The sequence below is a fragment of the Rattus norvegicus genome, chromosome 17 (genome assembly GCF_036323735.1).
Source record: "Rattus norvegicus strain BN/NHsdMcwi chromosome 17, GRCr8, whole genome shotgun sequence".
NCBI classification, from domain to species: Eukaryota; Metazoa; Chordata; class Mammalia; order Rodentia; family Muridae; genus Rattus; species Rattus norvegicus.
In genome coordinates this window covers 40,650,001-40,668,393 of record NC_086035.1, presented here as the reverse complement: position 1 = coordinate 40,668,393, position 18,393 = coordinate 40,650,001, and the positions used below count along the sequence as shown (strand labels likewise).

At 40.9% G+C, this 18,393-nt stretch overlaps 2 protein-coding genes across 14 annotated transcripts in view; both read left to right on the top strand.

The window, feature by feature from the left end:
• Positions 1-31: 31 nt before the first annotated feature.
• On the top strand, positions 32-11,425 carry Tdp2 (tyrosyl-DNA phosphodiesterase 2). Of its 8 annotated transcripts, none has more exons than XR_005495318.2 (7): positions 32-360; positions 440-525; positions 4,860-5,030; positions 5,709-5,800; positions 6,765-6,883; positions 8,927-9,009; positions 9,199-9,309. XR_005495318.2 is itself a non-coding variant. In NM_001034947.1 (7 exon segments), coding segments are annotated over 7 exon segments (1,101 nt in total). In that variant the 5' UTR covers positions 106-174; the 3' UTR covers positions 10,672-11,425.
• A 2,443-nt stretch (positions 11,426-13,868) lies between these two features.
• Kiaa0319 (KIAA0319 homolog) overlaps positions 13,869-18,393 on the top strand; it is a 67,525-nt gene continuing 63,000 nt past the window's right edge. Inside the window, exons 1-2 of one of the 6 annotated variants that reach the window (XM_017600604.3) lie at positions 13,877-14,866; positions 15,557-15,704. The gene's annotated coding sequence lies outside the window, so the exon portion shown is untranslated. Of the gene's footprint in view, positions 14,867-15,556; positions 15,705-18,393 lie in introns of all 6 variants that reach the window. The other 5 variants (XM_063276605.1, XM_063276604.1, XM_006253936.5 and 2 more) reach the window with 5 other exon arrangements.

Genomic DNA, 18,393 nt, shown 5'->3' with positions numbered 1-18,393 from the left:
GCCCGCTTCTGCGCCTTGCTTGCGGTGGGCGGGGACCTGAGAGGTGCGGCCTGCCCGCCGGAAGGTTGACGCGGAAACACTCGCTCGCAGCGCGCCTGCGCAGGTCTAGGCCTTTGCGATCGGTCGCGCGGAAAGTGGGGTGAAGAGCGGGTATTTTGAGGAGACCCTGCAGCGATGGCGTCTGGCAGCAGTTCCGATGCGGCGGAGTCGGCAGAGCCGGCGGCGGCGCCCGCAGCAGCAGAGACGGAGGAGGATCAGGTGAAGAGGCGGCGGCTTCAGTCCCTGGGATTTGCGTTGGTGACGAGCTGCGACACTACGGTGGCTTCCACTTTCCTGTCGGAGAACAACTGGCAGACGAAAGTAAGTTCGCGGTTCTCGATTCCGCCGCCCTTCCCAGGTGGGCGAGCGCGCCCTGCATCCTTGTGCTTTTACTTTTCAGAAAGCGTTGAGCGCCTTCTTCGAGCAGCCAGAGAACGACCTAGCGCGGCCTCACCAGCCTCCGACATCCTCCAAGTCCGAGGACTAGTAAGCGACCGGGGCAGCTTGCGGTGGGCGGGGAAGGGTCGCCTGCTGGGATGGAAATGTCTGCCGGAGCCCCCGGACTGGGAATAAATGGGAATGCTTCTGAGGAAACCCGGTCACTTCCCAGCGTGACTTGCCTTTGTTGTTTTGGGACGGGGGTCTCACCATGTGAACCAAGCTTGCAGTCCCACCCTTGATCCCTGTCTGGCCTGAGTTGAGTGTGTAGACCAAGTTGGCTTCAAACACAGATCTACCTGCCTCAGAATAGAAAGAGCTGGATATAAAGTGTCCACCACCACACTTGGATGAAGTTTTTGTTTAATGTTACGGTTATTTGTTCTTTTTTGAGACAGAGGCTTGCAATAATCCTGACCTCCAGCTCTTGAATCCCTTGTTCCAGCCTCCCTTTTGCTACCATTACATCTGGTTCTAGCACTCCCCATCTGAAATGTAACATTGTTTGAGACATACATCCAAGGCTGACTTGGAACTCCTGTGTGGCCTTCCACTTGCCCAGTACTGGGACTAAAGGTTTGTGAAACCCTGGCTACTGAAATACACTTACTGACCTGAATTATTTACAAATGGAGATGAGAAAAAGATTGAGGTAGAAATTTTCTACTGAAGAATGGTAACTTGTGTGTGTCTCCTTGTTTCTACATTGATTACCTGCTCTCTTCTTGCCAAAGAATAGTGTTTTTTTCCCTTTGAGTCGGGATCTCACACTTTTGTCTAGTTTGGCACAGGTTTGTGTGTAGTATAGTCTGGCGTTGAGCTCCTAGCAATCCTGCCTCAGCCTTTGGGAATTAGTCATCAAGCCACGTTCAATATTTGTTTTAAGTGTATGCTATTCCTGTTGTTTTAGTGCCCTACCTCAAATTTTTGTTGTGGTTCTTCTACTGTTTGCAGAATAAAACCAAGGTGCTTTACTAGGCCTTTTAGGAATTGGCCACTGTTATTTCCAGAGTCTCTTACATGGGAATTAATTGTCTGTGTCAGTCAGAAGAGATGGGTAATCATCATAAAACAGTTGTGTTGAAATTACTTGGAAAGTTTTTTAAAAAATGTTGGGGCACCACACTCCACAGATTAATAAATACGGGGTGGAGTCCACTTATCCAGTAGTGACTTTTGATTATCCCCCACCTGTGTGTAGGTTAGAAAACAACTCCCATCACCAGAGCTTCCAGGGACTAAGCCACTACCTAAAGACTATACATGGACTGACCCCTGGACTCTGACCTCATAGGTAGCAATGAATATCCTAGTAAGAGCACCAGTGGAAGGGGAAGCCCTTGGTCCTGCCAAGACTTAACTCCCAGTGAACATGATTGTTGGGGGGAGGGCAATAATGGGGGGGAGGATGGGGAGGGGAACACCCATAAAGAAGGGAAGGGGGGGGTTAGGGGGATGTTGGCCCGGAAACCAGGAAAGGGAATAACAATCGAAATGTAAATAAGAAATACTCAAGTTAATAAAAAAAATTAAAAAAGAAAAAAAGAAAAGAAAACAACTCCATCTTGATGAAGGCTGGGTTTCTTAAATGACCTGCCAGGCTGTGTGGCTAACATTTTTACCAACTGAGCCTTATTTGAAGGCTGTGTCCTTTCTGTCTCCGAAAAGATCTAAAGGAGCCCAGAGCAAAAGACTTTGTCTTACAGTTTTATTACTTAGAATGTAGACCTTGAGGCAGCAACATTACACCACTTGGGAGTCTGGTAGTCATGCAGACTTATCAAGCTCCATTCCAAACCCACTGAATGAGAGTCTGCTTTTCGTCAAAATCGCAAGTGGCTTAAAGTTAAGGAGAGTGGAACACAGAGGCCAAGGTTATCACTTTAAGGAGTCAATAAATGATGCTCCCAAGATTGACTAGGTCTTTCAGTTACTTTAAGGTTTTTACTTAGCACTGCATTTAAAGACTTTTTTTTTCCTTTCTTTTCTTTTTTCTTTTTTCTTTTTTTTTGAATGAAATTTATCTCTCAGGTTTACAGTTTTCCCTTATATTACAATAAGAACAGACAGCACACACGCATATGTATCTTGAAGAGCAGCTTGTGAAAAAAAATGACAAATAAGGAATCTGATCCTGTTAATGGTTTTGTTTTTAAAAGTATGTACAAGCTTGATCTTTATGCAGGTGTCCATAGAGGCCAGAAGAGGGCATCAGAATCCTTGAAACTGGGATTAAATGGTTATGAGCCATCCATGCTGCGCTTCTAGGACTCGGTCTTCTGCAAGACCCAGTGCTCCTAACACTGAGCCGTCTCTTCTGTCTCAAATGTTTTCAGTTAAAAATGAAGGGCTTAACATCTGACAAGGTTCTGAAATTATGTAGCCTTTCCTCTTCAGTAAGGATGCAGAAAAAGTATATTGAATGTTAGGAAAGGGGGTTGGGGATTTAGCTCAGTGGTAGAGCGCTTGCAAGGCCCTAGGTTCAGTCCTCAGCTCCGAGGGAAAAAAAGACCTTCGGAATGTTAGGAAAGAAAGCTTTCTGAGATGTGTGAGGTTCCCAAAGGAACTTGGCATTAGCATAGGTTTTGGTGCTCTTTAAAATTACTTTTATACATACTGGTGCTTTTTAGTCAGACGTGGTGGCTTATGTTACTTGGGAAGCTGAGGTAGGATTGCCAAGGCCTTGAGGCCAGCTTGGGCTACATATTGAGTCCTAGAGCAGTCTGGACATATACTTGCTAAAGTTCCCACTTTATAAGCTTATAAGTTTGAGGTCACCAAGTATACATTTCGAGACCTTGTTTCAAAGAGCGCGTTGCCACTTTATATTTTGCTCTGGAATTGGCATTAAATTATCCTGCATCAAGACCTTGGCCTCTAATCACTAGAGCAGGTGACAGTGAGATAGAAGATGAACTTAGAATAATCTACAGTGCTATAAAGTAAGGGAGTAGCCAGAGAGCGACAGGAACATTCCAGGAAAACATAGGAACCAATGTAAAATTGGAGACAATGAATATGTGGGTATTTCAGAACAGGTTGACTGTACAATAAAATGAATCCATATTTAGGTAAGTACCAGCTGTTGGTGGGACAAGTGTTGAATGTAGGAGAATTTAAATTGCTAAATTTGTAAGGCTTGAGGAATTAGAAAAATCTTCTGAGAACTACTAGAGGATGTTTCAGATAAGGACAGTCAATGGACAGTAAAACCAGGATGAAAGTTGAGTCATAAACAAGACGCTTCCATGTTAAAACCCACAAAATACTAAGTAGAAAGGGAAAGAACAGTACTTTTCAGTGCAGATATTTGGTTAATTCCTTAACCATGCATTGTTAATGCTGTCATCCCTGCTCCAAAGTGCATAACTAGAGTTGTAAGAACATATCAAGCTTAATTGAAGATTGTATAAATCTTCAAAAAATGCCTTGTGAGAAAGACTAAATGTGAGTGTGTGAGTGAATGGAGTTCATGGTTTAGGTCGTATAGTATGTATGTAAGCAAGTCTTTGGAAAAGGGTAGAAGTAAGTGGTTTGGAAAGAGACTAAGGTAGGTAAGTAATTGTTAATTAAATAAGATGTTAGTATTTGGAAGTTTTGGGTACATCGTTGGTTAGGTATTTACTATTTTCGTGTTTTGACAGTAATTGTAAGAATCAAAAGTTACCAAAATGCCTGAAGCTGACTGCTTCAAAGAAAGCCATTATTTGTGGGCATGTGGTAGTTATATGGTTAGTGTGCAGGAGGATCACCTTGTAAAACAAGGAGGCAGAGTTTTTGAAGCAAATCTAGGAGAAAAGTGTTCCCTTTAAGGGCAGACACACATGCCAGTATGTGGAGACAGGACAGTGTGCAGCTCTCTTTACCATATGGGCTCTGGAGATAGAACTCAGGCCATCAGGTTTGGCAGCAAGCCCCTTGACGCACCAAGCTCTCTCCAGCCCAGCCTCTTTTCTATAGAGTCTTAGGATTCTTCAAAGAAAGTTATTTATAGGATATGTATCTGTTATCCGAAATGCTTGGAACCAAAATTATTTCAGTTTCATTGACAATTTAGGAGATAGATTTTCTGATGAGGAGCGATTTATTTACATCTTCAAGTTGAGGGCAAACATGTACAGTAATACAGTCTGTACATCTGTTTGGAAACCAGAAGTAGTAGTTCTTGATTTTTCAGACAGTCCCTCACTGGGACCATGCACTCAATGTTTAGGGTAAATCAGGCCTCAGGTGTTTATTGATCTCAGCCTCCCAGTGTTGAGATTACAAGTGTGCCACAGCTTCCAGTGTTTAATGTGGGGTTCTTGCCTCCATAGCCCCCAAATACAACAATTCATAATTTGTTTTTTTTGTTTGTTTGTTTCTGTTTTTGATCTTGCCAGTGTTGATCTAACCAATGAGGATGCAAATGATACCACCATTTTAGAAACCAGTCCATCTGGAACTCCTCTAGAAGATAGCAGCACTATCTCTTTCATTACCTGGAATATTGATGGATTAGATGGATGCAATCTCCCAGAGAGGGCTCGAGGGGTGTGTTCCTGCCTTGCTTTGTAAGCCTTCTCATTTCCGTGGTAGGAACTCTGATAAGTGTTTTAATGGTTCTACAAAGCAAAAGTTCAAATTGTGTACTTGAAAATTTGACTTTAAGGTCAGCCTTAGAGTAAATATTTAGAGTTGAGGTGTTTTGATCTAGGGAGGGTCTCAGGGTGAATTGGAACACCAACTTATATGAGATGCTTTTGAATTGTAAACTTTACATACGTAGTAAATTTGTTTCTAAGTATTGAAAATTACCTAAAAGATCTGATTCTGGCCTCATGAGAGCTTTGTGACTATGTAAAGCACTGAAGCTCTCTGGAGCTATTATCACTGGACAGCTTTTAAAGAGAACCTGAAAAGATAACACTGAATACATCTCTTTGTGTATATAACCATTGCAGATGCTCAGTGTAGTACATATAGTGTTTTCTGTTATAATGTGTGTGGGTGATGTGGGGGGGTGCTGTTGGGATTGAATTTGGCCTTGTCAGGCAAGTGTTGTCACTGAACTACATACCCAGTCTGTTGGTCATTATGGCATTGTGAGGTAAATAATATATAAAGGTCAGTATAAGCCTTGAGGACTAGGGGTCCAGGAAACAGTTGTTTTAAATGTATATATTGTGAAGTTTTTTCTAGGTAGCTGAAAAAGAATGATCTGCTGATGTTAAATTGCTCTTTTTAATTAGGTACAGTCCGGACGTGGTATTTCTACAGGAAGTGATTCCCTCCTACTGTGCCTACCTAAGGAAGAGAGCACGCACTTACAACATTATTACAGGTAATGCATGCTCCTCTTGCCATCTAAACTACCTTTTTCTTTGAAAAAAGATCAGTGAAAGGGAAAAAATGAGAAGCTGTTACAAAGGGCACAAATGGGTTTAAGGAAACTAAGCAAGACACAGGATACTTAAAGGATTTGCAGCTTAATGTTAATAAATGGAAAAATAATTGAAACAGATATTTCTTTTTAGGAAAACAAAGTTCTAAAATTTCAGATTTGTATATTTTGAGGCACGAGTGCATTTGTTCTTACTTAAGCATCATTCGTATCTCCTGTTAAACTTTGATAAGGGACAGAAACATAGCACTTGTTGACCTACTTCAAAATGGATGCTTAAGGATTTGATCCCACTTACTGCTTTTGCTCTGTGCAATAGTAAGGGAGCTTGTGGTAAAGTACAGATACATGGTAAATCTCCAACCCCAGTAAACCTGTGCAGAGAACATACAACTCCGTTACAGTAATACTACTCTATTCCCCAGCTGTGAAAGTCCTTCCTACTGGGGCTCCTCTAGGCCACGTGGTTTTGCCCCATCTTCTCTCCACCTCCTCTTCCTCCATCTTCCTCTCTCTCCTCCATCTCCTAGTCTCTTCCTTTTTCCTCTCTGAAACCTCTAGCCCCACCTTTCACTCCCACTGCCCAATCACAAGTTCTAACCTTTTTTTGACTAGTTAAAATGGGAAGAGGTTCACATAATTCACCGGAGTATGTGACTCACTCCTCCACTCCTGGTTGGGGCAGAACTTCTTGAAATGGAATTAACATAAATTCACATAGTACCAGGCAATCTACAATATTTCCCCCTTTTTGTCTAATTAAAGGGCTCTTTTCTCTCAGATATAAATTAAGCACAATTATTACAGTTATGTAATTTATAAAGTATGAGATACAGTTAACTCCCAGTCCATCGATTTTGTCAATTGATGTTCTTCCCTAAATTTTTTCCACAAATGTTTGAAGGTAATGAAGAAGGATATTTCACAGCTATATTATTGAAGAAAGGAAGAGTGAAATTTAAAAGTCAAGAAATTATTCCTTTTCCAAATACCAAAATGATGAGAAACCTTCTGTGTGTAAATGTAAGTTTAAGTTTGGGGTGGTTTCTTTCTTTTTCTATTTTTTTTTTTTTGGTTGACTTTTGAAGGAATTGCCTTTATAGATACATTTATAAAGGCCTCTGTGTGTGTATGTGTGTGTATGAGTGTGTGTCTCTGTGTGTGTGTGTCTGTATCAGTCAGTCAGAACTTTTAGGACTCAGTTCACTTCTTCCATCACAGGTTCTTGGGATCAAACTCAGGTTGTCAGAGGCTCTTACCATATCACTGGGACAATTTTTTAAACCCTATTTGTGTCTGTCTGTATGGGTGTGGAGGTCAGGACAACTTCTAGGAGTCAGTTTTCATTTCCCACTGTGGTTCTGTGTATTGATTTCAGATCGTCAGGCTTGTGGAATAAGTGAGTCATCTCACTGCCCCTTTATGGACATATTTTAAATAGTCTCAGAAAACTTGGATTTCATATAATTTTAGATGCAAACTTTAAAATGTAAAATAAAAATGCAAAAATGCAAAATAAAAATGGTAATGGGGAGGATGGGGAGGGGAACACCCACATAGAAGGGGAGGGGGAGGGATTAGGGGGATGTTGGCCTGGAAACCGGGAAAGGGAATAACACTTGAAATGTAAATAAGAAATACCCAATTTAATAAAGATGAAAAAAAGTTAAGTAAAAAAAATGCAGAGCTGAATTCTTAACTGATTAGATATTTTCTTAAGAATGTGACAACACATTAGGAGATGTTGGAATAGATGTCACCTTGTTGGAGGAAGTGAATCACTCTGGGGTTGGGCTTTGAGACCCTCTTCCTTACCATGTGGGAAACAGTCTTCTCCTGTTTAACTTTGAACAAGATGTACAACTCTCAGCTTCTCTCGTGCCATGTCTGCTGCCTGGACACTGCCATTCTTCCTGTTACAATGATAATGGACTACACCTCTGAACCTGCAAGTCAGACCCAATTAACTGTTTCCTTCATACGAGTTGCCTTGGTCATGGTGTCTCTTCACAGCAATGAAACTTTAACTAACATAAAGTCTGAACTAAAAAATGTCCTACAGCATATGCTGTTTCAAATAAAATTCTCTAGTTACACGTTAAAAAAAAAGGACAACAGTTGGCTAAAGGAGAACATTTGTCAAGTAATTTGTTCTAGCAATGAGAAAAATAATACAGCACATAGATAGCTCTAAGGAACTTTAGCTCATAGCTGGGGGAAGGCATGGTAGTGGGTGTGAAGCACCTAGGGCTTTTGTAGACCAGGCTGCCCTGGAACTCAGGAATGAGATGGATATGGTGCTCAGCTTTCTCTTTTCTCCTTTTTTATTCAGTGCACGAATAGAACCCTGTGGAAATGGAAACACCCATGACAAACCTTTGCAAGTTGCAGCAAGGGTAAACCTGTGGGTGTGGATGAGCTTATGTCATGTTGGGGTGATCAGCACTGTGTTAGTTATTTTTCCAATTAGTATAACAAAGTGTCTGACAAAGGCAATATTAAAAAGAATTCATTTTGACATATAGTTGTAGGATACTGACATGGTGGTAAGGCAGGAGCAGCTAGTCACATTGTGTCCACAGTTAGAAAGCAAAATAAGGACTTCTGGTGTTCAGCTCGCTTTCCCCCTTTTTTTCAGTTTGGGACCTCATCTCCCACTGGGGCCCCTTATTTAACATTTTAGGGTGGGTCTTTCCATCTTAAGGAAGCTAATCTGAAATTTCCCTCAGACATTCCTAGAAATTTGCTTTCTAGGTGATTCTAGATTCTATCAAGTTGACAGTATTAACCACCATCCCGAGTGTGGAGAGGTAGTGGAGTGTTGACAGGAGATTAAAAAGTAGGCAGGATCCAGATTATAGGTTTGAACTGATTAAAATGACTCTGCAGGCATTGCAATAGGCATTGCAACACATTCCGTGTGTTAGTATCTTAATTGTAAATGATAAATGACTTCATTCAGGTAACTGATTATTTTGAGTGTGGGTTGTCTGTGTATACAAGTAACTCATGGCTTCATGGAACCGGGAAATAGCTGTCCTTTTATCTGTTTGGGACCTTTTATAGCAGTCTGTTTACCTTGGAATTGGATCCTAGAGAGGTGTAAGCCATTGATGGCCTGGAGCTACTGGAGAAGGGGCACAGTTGAGGTATTATATGGATAGTTCTTGTTTCTAAATAGTTACCATGGGTGGGAATGTACCTTCTGCTCTTCATTTAGGAATAGTACTGACTGGTTTCAGATGAGTAAATACATTCCAGTTAGTTAATCTGCGGTTGGAGCCTGTTACTAGCACTAGTGGTCAGTGGCCAGTTCAATTGTAATTATTCTGTTGTAGGTGAGTTTGGGTGGAAATGAATTTTGCCTTATGACATCCCATTTGGAGAGCACAAGAAAACATTCTGCTGAACGAATAAATCAATTAAAAACTGTTTTTCAAAAAATGCAAGAGGCTACAGATTCAACTACTGTTATATTTGCAGGAGATACAAATTTAAGAGATCAAGAAGTAAGTAACAGAATTGATTCAGTGTTTGTGGGGAGAGTATTGCTATTTAATTTGGATTCATTTTATTCAAGGTATTATGGACTTGAAATACAAGGTAGGAAACACTGTTGTATCTTTTGTATAAAATGTGCACAAAAGAGGCCTTTACACTATTAGGGGAAACCCTGCTATATTATATTAGTTAGATAAATGAGTATTAGAATAAGATAAGAATTATAAGAATTTTAATTAAAGTTAAAATAGGGTATTTGTAGCATTCCTACGTATAAGAAGACCTAATCCTCTTATGACTTGAAATCAACTTTTTAAAATACTTTATTGCTGGGTGCTGTGGCCCGTGCCTTTAATCATAGCACTTGGGTGTCAGAGACAGGCAGATCTCTGAATTCAAGGCCAGCCTGATATGCAGAGTGAATTGTAGTACAGCCAGAATTACACAGAAACCCTGTCTTGAAAAACAATAGTCCTGAGAGACACATCCAGAGCATGTCCAATACAGAGGTCAGTGCTAGCAGCAAACCACCGAACTGAGAACAGGACCCCCTTGGGGGGAATTAGAGAAAGGACTGAAAGAGCTAAAGGGGCTTGCAACCCCATAAAAACAACAATGCCAACCAACCAGAGCTTCCAGGGACTAAACCACTACGGAAAGACTATATGTGGACTGACCCAGGGCTCCAACTGCATATGTAGCAGAGAATAGCCTTGTTGGGGCACCAGTGGAAGGGGAAGCCCTTGGTCCTGCCAAGGTTAGACCCCCAGTGCAGGGGATTTGGGGGGGGGGCAATAAGGGAAATGTATAGGGGAATACCAGTATGGGAGCAGGAGGAGGGAATGGGGACTTATGGACAGGAAACTGGGAAGGGGAATGACATTTGAAATGTAAGTAAAGAAATATATCTAATAAACAATTAAAAAAAAGAAAAACAACAAAAGTTGCACTTACAAGTGATAATATCAAACACCTTTTAAGTTGAGGTGGGGAGTAAATATATAAACCTTACATAATATTTTTTCTCTTGCCAGGTTATCAAATGTGGTGGTTTACCTGACAATGTTTTTGATGCCTGGGAATTTTTGGGCAAACCTAAGCATTGCCGGTATACATGGGATACGAAAGCAAACGATAATCTCAGGATTCCTGCCGCTTGTAAGCATCGTTTTGATCGAATATTCTTCAGAGCAGAAGAGGGACACCTTATTCCCCAAAGTTTAGACCTAATTGGGTTGGAAAGACTGGACTGTGGTAGATTTCCTAGTGATCACTGGGGGCTCCTGTGTACCTTGAATGTAGTATTGTGAAAAGCTTCCCAAATTCCAGCTCTGTTTGCACTAGTTCTGAATTTGTACAGATCTCAACCTTTAGGAAAGCTAGGTCTAATACAGAAGATTTAATAAACTGAATGATTAATTCACCAAAAACAACTGACCTTTTACTTTGTATCTTGTGTCCTCAGAGTTAAGAACCCATGTTTGTAACAGATCAAAGCATGCTTATGATCAGAATGTGTGGGCTTTTGTCTACAGGACATTGCCTCTCTCTTGGCTTGTAACAGACTCATTGTGCCATCAGGACTTCAAGTAATGGCTGATATCTCAGGACTCACTCTTTTTTGAATTTACTAAGAGAAAAAGTAAGCCTTTGCATTCTTGAGACCGCATTGTCTTACATTCTGTAGGTTCGGAAACTTAAGTGAAAAAGCCATGACCATCTGTAGTAAAGGAGAGGACAGCTGTTGTATAGCAGAGTTAATTTGTCAGCTGTAGTATATAGTGACTACATGATGAATTACATTTGCACTTTGAATTCCAGTGCCTGTTCTGATGGGTGTTAGTGATTTGCTGATAACAGATAACGTTCAGCTTGACAATGACTGGATCCAGCTTAGCAACATGAGGTTTTTTTTCTAAGAGGAAAATTCAGAAGAAAAGTAGCTTTCAGTTTAGTTACTGGTAAAATGGAAATACTTTGCAGAGACTGAATAAATAATACTTTTGTAAATGTTCTGTAAAGAAATGTACCATAAATAAAGTGTTTTATTTGTTTGTACACTAAGTATGACTTTTTTTTGTCCGTGGTGGGATTTGTTGCTCTATTGCCATTGGGAAAACAGCCTTGCGTATTACTTTTCAATGGGAATCACCAAATGTGTTTTGTTATATTAAATTCCTGATACTTTGGAGGGTGGGGCAGGAGGATTGTCATTAGTGTTAAGGCTACCCTGGGCTATAGAGTTAGACACTGACAAAAATGGGGAAATTTAGAATGAAGTGTCATTATTTTTACCTGTCATTTCCAAATTAAAACACCTAAAAACAATTTGAACTTATAATAGGATGGTATGCCTTTCATACTGACAAGGACAGGAACTGTCTATTTTAACCATAATTTTAAACATTAAAGCTTGAAGGAGCAGTGTGATGCACATTAGGCAGTAGAGGAGGGTGGAGCTTGAAGGAGCAGTGTGATGCACATTAGGCAGTAGAGGAGGGTGGAGCTTGAAGGAGCTGTGTGATGCACATTAGGCAGTAGAGGAGGGTGGAGCTTGAAGGAGCTGTGTGATGCACATTAGGCAGTAGAGGAGGGTGGAGCTTGAAGGAGCTGTGTGATGCACATTAGGCAGTAGAGGAGGGTGGAGCTTGAAGGAGCTGTGTGATGCACATTAGGCAGTAGAGGAGGGTGGAGCTTGAAGGAGCAGTGTGATGCTCATTCTTAGGCAGTTAGAGGAGGGTGCTGCTTACTCATTTGGTAGAGTTAAATTCAAAATACCACAGTATGTAACATTGCAGAAGCATTGAAATGGGTTAATACCACAATATGAAATATGTACATTATTAGGCCATCAATTATAAAAAAAAAAAGTAAAATTTGATTTATGTATGTACATGAAATACTTTCCTTGTTTAACTCTTATGACAAAAAAATGCAACATAAGCCACTGTAGTCTTTAATGGGCAAACTGAAAGATTTGAGAACCTAGTAATTTGTAATTTTTTTAAGATTTACTTACTTTGTGTATCTGAGCACACTATAGCTGTCTTCAGATATAACAGAAGAGAGCATCGGATCTAGATGGCTGCGAGCCACTGTGGTTGCTGAGAATTGAACTCTAGACCTCTGGTAGAGCAGTTAGTGTTCTTAACCACTGAGCCATCTCTTCAGTCTAATTGTAATATCTCGAGCGATTTTCTTCATTTTGTTTTTGAACAGAAAAATCTCTCCCTTGGTGAAATTCCTACTCTTGATAGCAGACAAGTAGTCTGCCATTGAACTATATAATGAGGCCAAACATTGAGCGTCCCTATCAAACTTCACTTTGTCCCTCCTTCAGAAAGTGTGCCAAGTTGTTATTGCTCAGAATTTCTTAGAAAACAGAAGTGAGCAATCAGGAAAAAAAAAATCTACAAATGCTTGAATCATTTCTTTTTAAACCTGCCTGGTAAATAGCGAGGAGGGGGGTCCTCAGTGAATGTCCACTGAATATAGGATATGTAGTTTCACATTAATCCAGTCGGCATTTCATTCAGCACACTGATGATGGACAAATGAAAGAAAAGCTGCTTTTATTTTTTGTGGTAAGCAGTTTGGTTGTTTTGGAGGGGTAGAAGTTGGAAGTAGGTCTCGTTTCTTAGTCTATGGGGATGTGTAGTTATCTCCATTAGTATCTCTAGTGACTTTGGTTTGCTCCTAAATTTGTCATGGTGAGGACTGGGAGCGGTGTACACTGTAACTATTTTCATCTTTGTCAACAACTCAGTGCCTCCTGGATTTTTTCACTGCATTTTTTCATTTCTCTAGCCATCATTAAATATGTACCATGATTGGAGAGAGGAGGAAATGTCTTCCTTCAGTGAGGTTTGGTGTTGGCCCTCTAAGCCCGTTTAGTGACTGAATTAATGATTTTTCCCCTTTTTAGTCCATGCTTATTTTTACTCTTCTTAGTCTTCGTTTTTGGCTTTTCCAGGCAGGGTTTCTCTGCATAGCCTTGGCTATCCTGGAACTCCCTCTGTAAACCATGTTGGCTTTGAGATGTGGCTGCCTCTGCAACTGGAGGGCTAGGACAAAGGCTTAGGCCCTTTCTCAGTTTTTTTTTTTTTAAAGATTTATTCATTTACTATTTATAAGTACACTGTAGCTGTCAGAAGAGGGCATCAGATCTCATTACAGATGGTTGTGAACCACCATGTGGTTGCTGGGATTTGAACTCAGGTCCTCTGGAAGAGCAGTCAGCGCTCTTCACCACTGAGCCATCTCTCCAGCCCCCCTTTCTCAGTTTTATAGCTCACTCTTCACCTCCTTAGTATCTCCATTAGTTAACACGTTCATATTATAAGGTGTTTTTAAATGTATGATGTTGTGGAAGCCAGAGGGCAGTTTGTGGAGTCATTACCAATTTTATGTGTGTCTTCAGGGATCTAACTTAGGTTATCAGACTTTAAAGTAAGTCCCTTTACTGGCTATCTCACTGCCTTCCCCTTAAAAGAAAAGTCTCATTGGGCTGGGCTGGAACTTGCTAGATAGGCACTTGGATGGCTTCAAACTGATCATCCTGACTTGCCTAACTGTATCTGGCTTTTTAATTTATGGTTTGAAAGTGTTATGTAGCCATTCTCCTGCTTCAGCCTCATGAGTCCTAGGGTGTACTACTGATCTTGTGTCATCTCTGTTTTCTAACAGGAGACGTTTAGGTTTGTAACTTGTCTGATGTGTCTCCACAAAGATGACAGTGCAGGCTTATTCTGGTGTGTAGCTCAGTCATTAAGCCATGATGATGGAATGAGTAAGGAATATTCTGCCCACCCTTTTGCCCCTTAATACCAGTTTGTAGACACTTTCTTATCCTTATTATACTAAAAATGCAAGGAATAGTGTTCCACCAACTTAGAATTTCCTGACTCAAGATTCCCACTACAAGTCACAAGTGGTGAAATGCACTCAGCACCCATTTAAGCTGCAAAGTAGAGTTGGTCTGTGTCGACATAGGCTCAGTTTACCGTCCTTGATTTGAAAGCAGCACTTATAATCAAGTAGATAAATTATGAGGGTGGAAGGGGTGTCATGCAAAAGGCTTGGCTGAAAACAAGACTTGAATAGTCAGGTGACTTGACTGAGTAGTCTGAGGCAAGCAGTGCTTGCTATCGGGTGGAGCATTTTTCTAGGAGACCTGTCCATCCTTTCACCAGTTTAGAACCATGGCAGGAAAGAGGTGGGCCAGGGACCAGAGCAAGGAAACAAATGGAGGCCCCTCTGTTTAGTGGGGCAGTGCGGGCTGCGGCACAGGCCATCCCTAGGGGCGTGTATGCGCGTGCGTATGCGTCGCCCTGGTAACCCGGGAGGCAGAAAGGCGCTGAATCACCAGCACCCGCTGGCAGCATCTGTGCAGCCTCAGGGGTGGGCAGGTGTCGCCTGCAGGTGTGCCTCGCAGGTGGCCCGACCGGACCTCAGCTACTGGGCAGTCTGGAGCAGCACGGAGCCTGGAGATCGCTGGGAATGGAGGTAAGAGCCGCACTCAGCTGCATGCGTTCTTGTTTGGATCGATGGGTTCTCAGCAGGGTGGAGTCAGGGAGACTTGGGCAGCTAACCTTAAACTAAGAGTAGGTTTCTTTAAAGTTAATTCAGTGCTGGCATTTGCTAAATGCGTTCTGTATCTGTTCTGTGAAGTACTCAGAGGCTTTTAATCTGGACTCTAGGTCCCCGGATTTCTAGCTAGGGTGTAGTTGGGGTTCCTCCTTTCCTCTGCTTAGAGATATAGGGTATGAATGTGTTTATGAGGGGTGGGTGTTGAATGAAGCTTCAGTGAGCTAGCTGTGCCTAGCTTCAGTGTCCCCAGCAGCCACCCCTCTCCCAATCCATCAGGCCAACTGTCAGCAATGAAGACAACAAGCAGGTAGGCGGTGCCAGTGGGGGGAAAAAAGCCAAGAGGGGGATTTCTAAGGATTCCTCTGGACACCTAGGAAAAGCAACCTGGGATAGTTGCATGATTTGATGGTTTTCCTGTTTCGAGGAGGCGGGAGATTTGGGGATCTTTCCAACCTCTCAAATTGCATGCCTTAGACAGAAGAATTGTTACCTTTAAATTTCCTTTAGTGTTGTTGACATCCTTGTTACTGTTTACCAAAAACACCGTCCCCAGAAGCTTAATGCTGTTTAAAGGCTTTCTTTCCTGCTCTTTGAATTCCCTCCAAGGAATGGCACAGATTTATCGGGATGATAAAGCTGGAATCACTAGTCATCATTCTCAACACCTTTTGTTCTCCTAATTGTATGAAGGGAGAAAGCAAGCGCGATCATATTCATGCTCATCTTTGCTGCTGGCTTTATCGAACATTTGCAGGTTAGATGTTGATATTTTTTCCAAGTGCTTGAACAGAAAAGTTGAGTGGTATTTTTGTTAATAATGGAAAAAAATATAGATCACATTTCCTAAAAAAAACACAAAAATGTTCAAGGTGAATGTGTGTGTTCATTTATTCGTGGAATGCACAGTGCCTGGGAAAATGCCTCAGTGAGACAACTGTGAAGTTATGTCACGTGCAAATTTTTATTTTGTGCTTATGATTTTACTTATTTCTAATGCAGATGGGACAAAGTAGAGATATCAATTCGGTTCTAAGCTTAGAATTTACTGAGAAAGTTGAATTCTCTGCAAACTGAAAAGGAGATATAGTTAAAAGAAAAAACACGTAGCAGGAATTTTTAGAACCACAGGTAACAGGAACGTATATCGCATCTTTGCAGTGTAAAATGCCAAGGCAGAGGATGAGTTTCCTTTCAGAAAGATACAAATCACTGACTCACATCCTCACAGTTTAGAAAGCTGAAGGACGGCTTCAGTGAGTTATAAAAGAATGCGTATGTTTAAGGTTTGTTCTTGGTTTAAGTCCCCCGACGCCCAACAAAGAATCTTGTAAAACGGATCTGAAGAAATAAGGATATCTGTTTGGGGCAGGGGTTGGTGTGTGTGTGTGTGTGTGTGTGTGTGTGTGTGTGTGTGTTTGTGTAGGGTTGGATGACAGATTGGTAGCCTAATGACAAAGATGGCCTGCTTAGGGTTATGGTTCAGCTGTTAGTGGCAACCTCACATTAAAGAAACTATAACCTCTAAGCCCTAGTTTTCTCATCTGTAAAATAGAGAAAATAGTAAGGCCTACTCAGTGGAATTTCTATAAGAATTAAAATAAGAACAATAGAATTCCTACATCTGAGCTGTAAGGGTTGTTCAAACCCTAGTGTTGGATTCCAGCTTTGGAAATACAGAAGGATGCTATTGTTTTTGTTTTTAATAAACATTTTTATTTTTGATTTGTGTGTGGGATGTATGTATGCCGCATATGGAATTTAAATTCCTAGAGCTAGGGTTCCAGGCACTTATGAGCTTCAGATCTAGGTGCTAGGATCCAAACTTAAGAGGCCCATTTAGAAAATGATTAAAATAAAATAATATTACACAAATGCTTTAAAAAAAACATGGTTTCTCTGTATAGCTTTGCTGTTAAGGAACTATGTAGACCATGGTGGCCTCAAATTCAGGGATCCTCCTGCCTCTGCCTCCTGAGTGCTAGGATTAAAGGCATGTGCCACCACAGCCAGTTTAATTCCTGAATTCAGGCAAGATGATCAAGGTCATCTTTGGCAAATCTATCAAGTTCTAGGTAAGTTTGGTTTTTTGGTGATCTTGTCTCAAAAAGAAACAACAAAACTTTAAGTACAAGTTACATTTTAAAAAAAGATTTCAAAACTATTTATGTAGCTGCCTGTGTGGCACATGTTGTCTGGGTACCCACAGAAACCAGAAGAGAGTGCTAGATCCTTGGGAGGTGGAGTTACAGATGGTTATAAGCTGCCCACTTGAGTTCACTAGAAAAGCAGCAAGTGCTCTTAGCCACAGAGCCAATTCAATGAAAGTTATTTTTGAGATAAAAATGTTCAGGAAAAGAAATTTATGTTTTCAAAATAACATGTCACTAAAAGTAGAATTACTTTAATATGGCCAAAACTTTTATTGATGTATAAAGTCAAGTTTCATTAGAAACATCAGAATGGAAACATCTTTCCTTGTAACATCTTTATAAAAACAATAAATATAACAGATATGATCAAAAGCATGTCAATTTAATACCCAGTTAACTATATTTAATACTCTGAAAGAAGATTTGCTTTCTTGTAAATATAAAATATAAAAACATGAAATAACTGGTAGATTATTGTTCTATTTCCTTTAAAAATCTATTTTATAGGCTAGCCAAAACTACATAGACCTGTAGATTGCTGCCCACACATGGGTGAGGGCAGGTGAAATCTAAGACTGGAGTCTGTGATTGGGCAGTGAAAAAAGGTGGGCTGAGAGTTTTAGAGACAGGACTGAGGCAGAGAGGACAGACCGACAGAGAAGATGGAGGAAGAAGAGGACAAACCTGATCCATGTGGCTTTAAATAGCCACAGGTAGCTATGAATGTCATAGAAGGGATAGAATAATATAGGACAATTTGTCCAATCTAGGTGGGCAGCTCATATCAGTATCAGTTGGCTCTGAGTTCATTGCACATTTTGTGCGTTGAAAACTTACTGTTATAAATCTGGCTGATAAATTACTAGCCTCTAGAGTTTTGATTCTACTGGGTTACAGGGATTTGTGACAGCTAGCTGTAGGGGGTAGATGACTGGGAATGTGAGCATTCTAAGGCAAGTTCCTGTTGGGCTGTTGCCACATGGGGACCACTGGGGCCGGAGACCACATTACTAGAGCACAGCCAGCAATAGTGTGGGTTGTTTTTTTTAAATTATTACACGCAACATAGACCCTGTCTCAAAAAACCACACAATATAAATCCTATCCTTTAGAGCTCTGGCCTTGTTACATTTCATAAATGTTAAGTTCCAAATGCATTTTGGAAGGATTCAAACTGTCACTCTAGCACCTGCTCAGAATGTCAAAGTGGGGGATTTTTATTTTCTATCAATTTCTATCAATTCTGGGAAGTTTCTGCCCCTTGTATTACTTTTTTTTTCCTCATCAGCTTTG

Bases quoted from the DNA above. Each gene is read 5' to 3' on its own strand.
- Tdp2 (XM_063276691.1), top strand. From the start codon at position 175: ATGGCGTCTGGCAGCAGTTCCGATGCGGCGGAGTCGGCAGAGCCGGCG. The intron at 361-439 runs GTAAGTTCGCGG...TTTACTTTTCAG, and splicing joins AGAACAACTGGCAGACGAAA to AAAGCGTTGAGCGCCTTCTT. The intron at 5,801-6,764 runs GTAATGCATGCT...AAATGTTTGAAG, and splicing joins CACTTACAACATTATTACAG to GTAATGAAGAAGGATATTTC.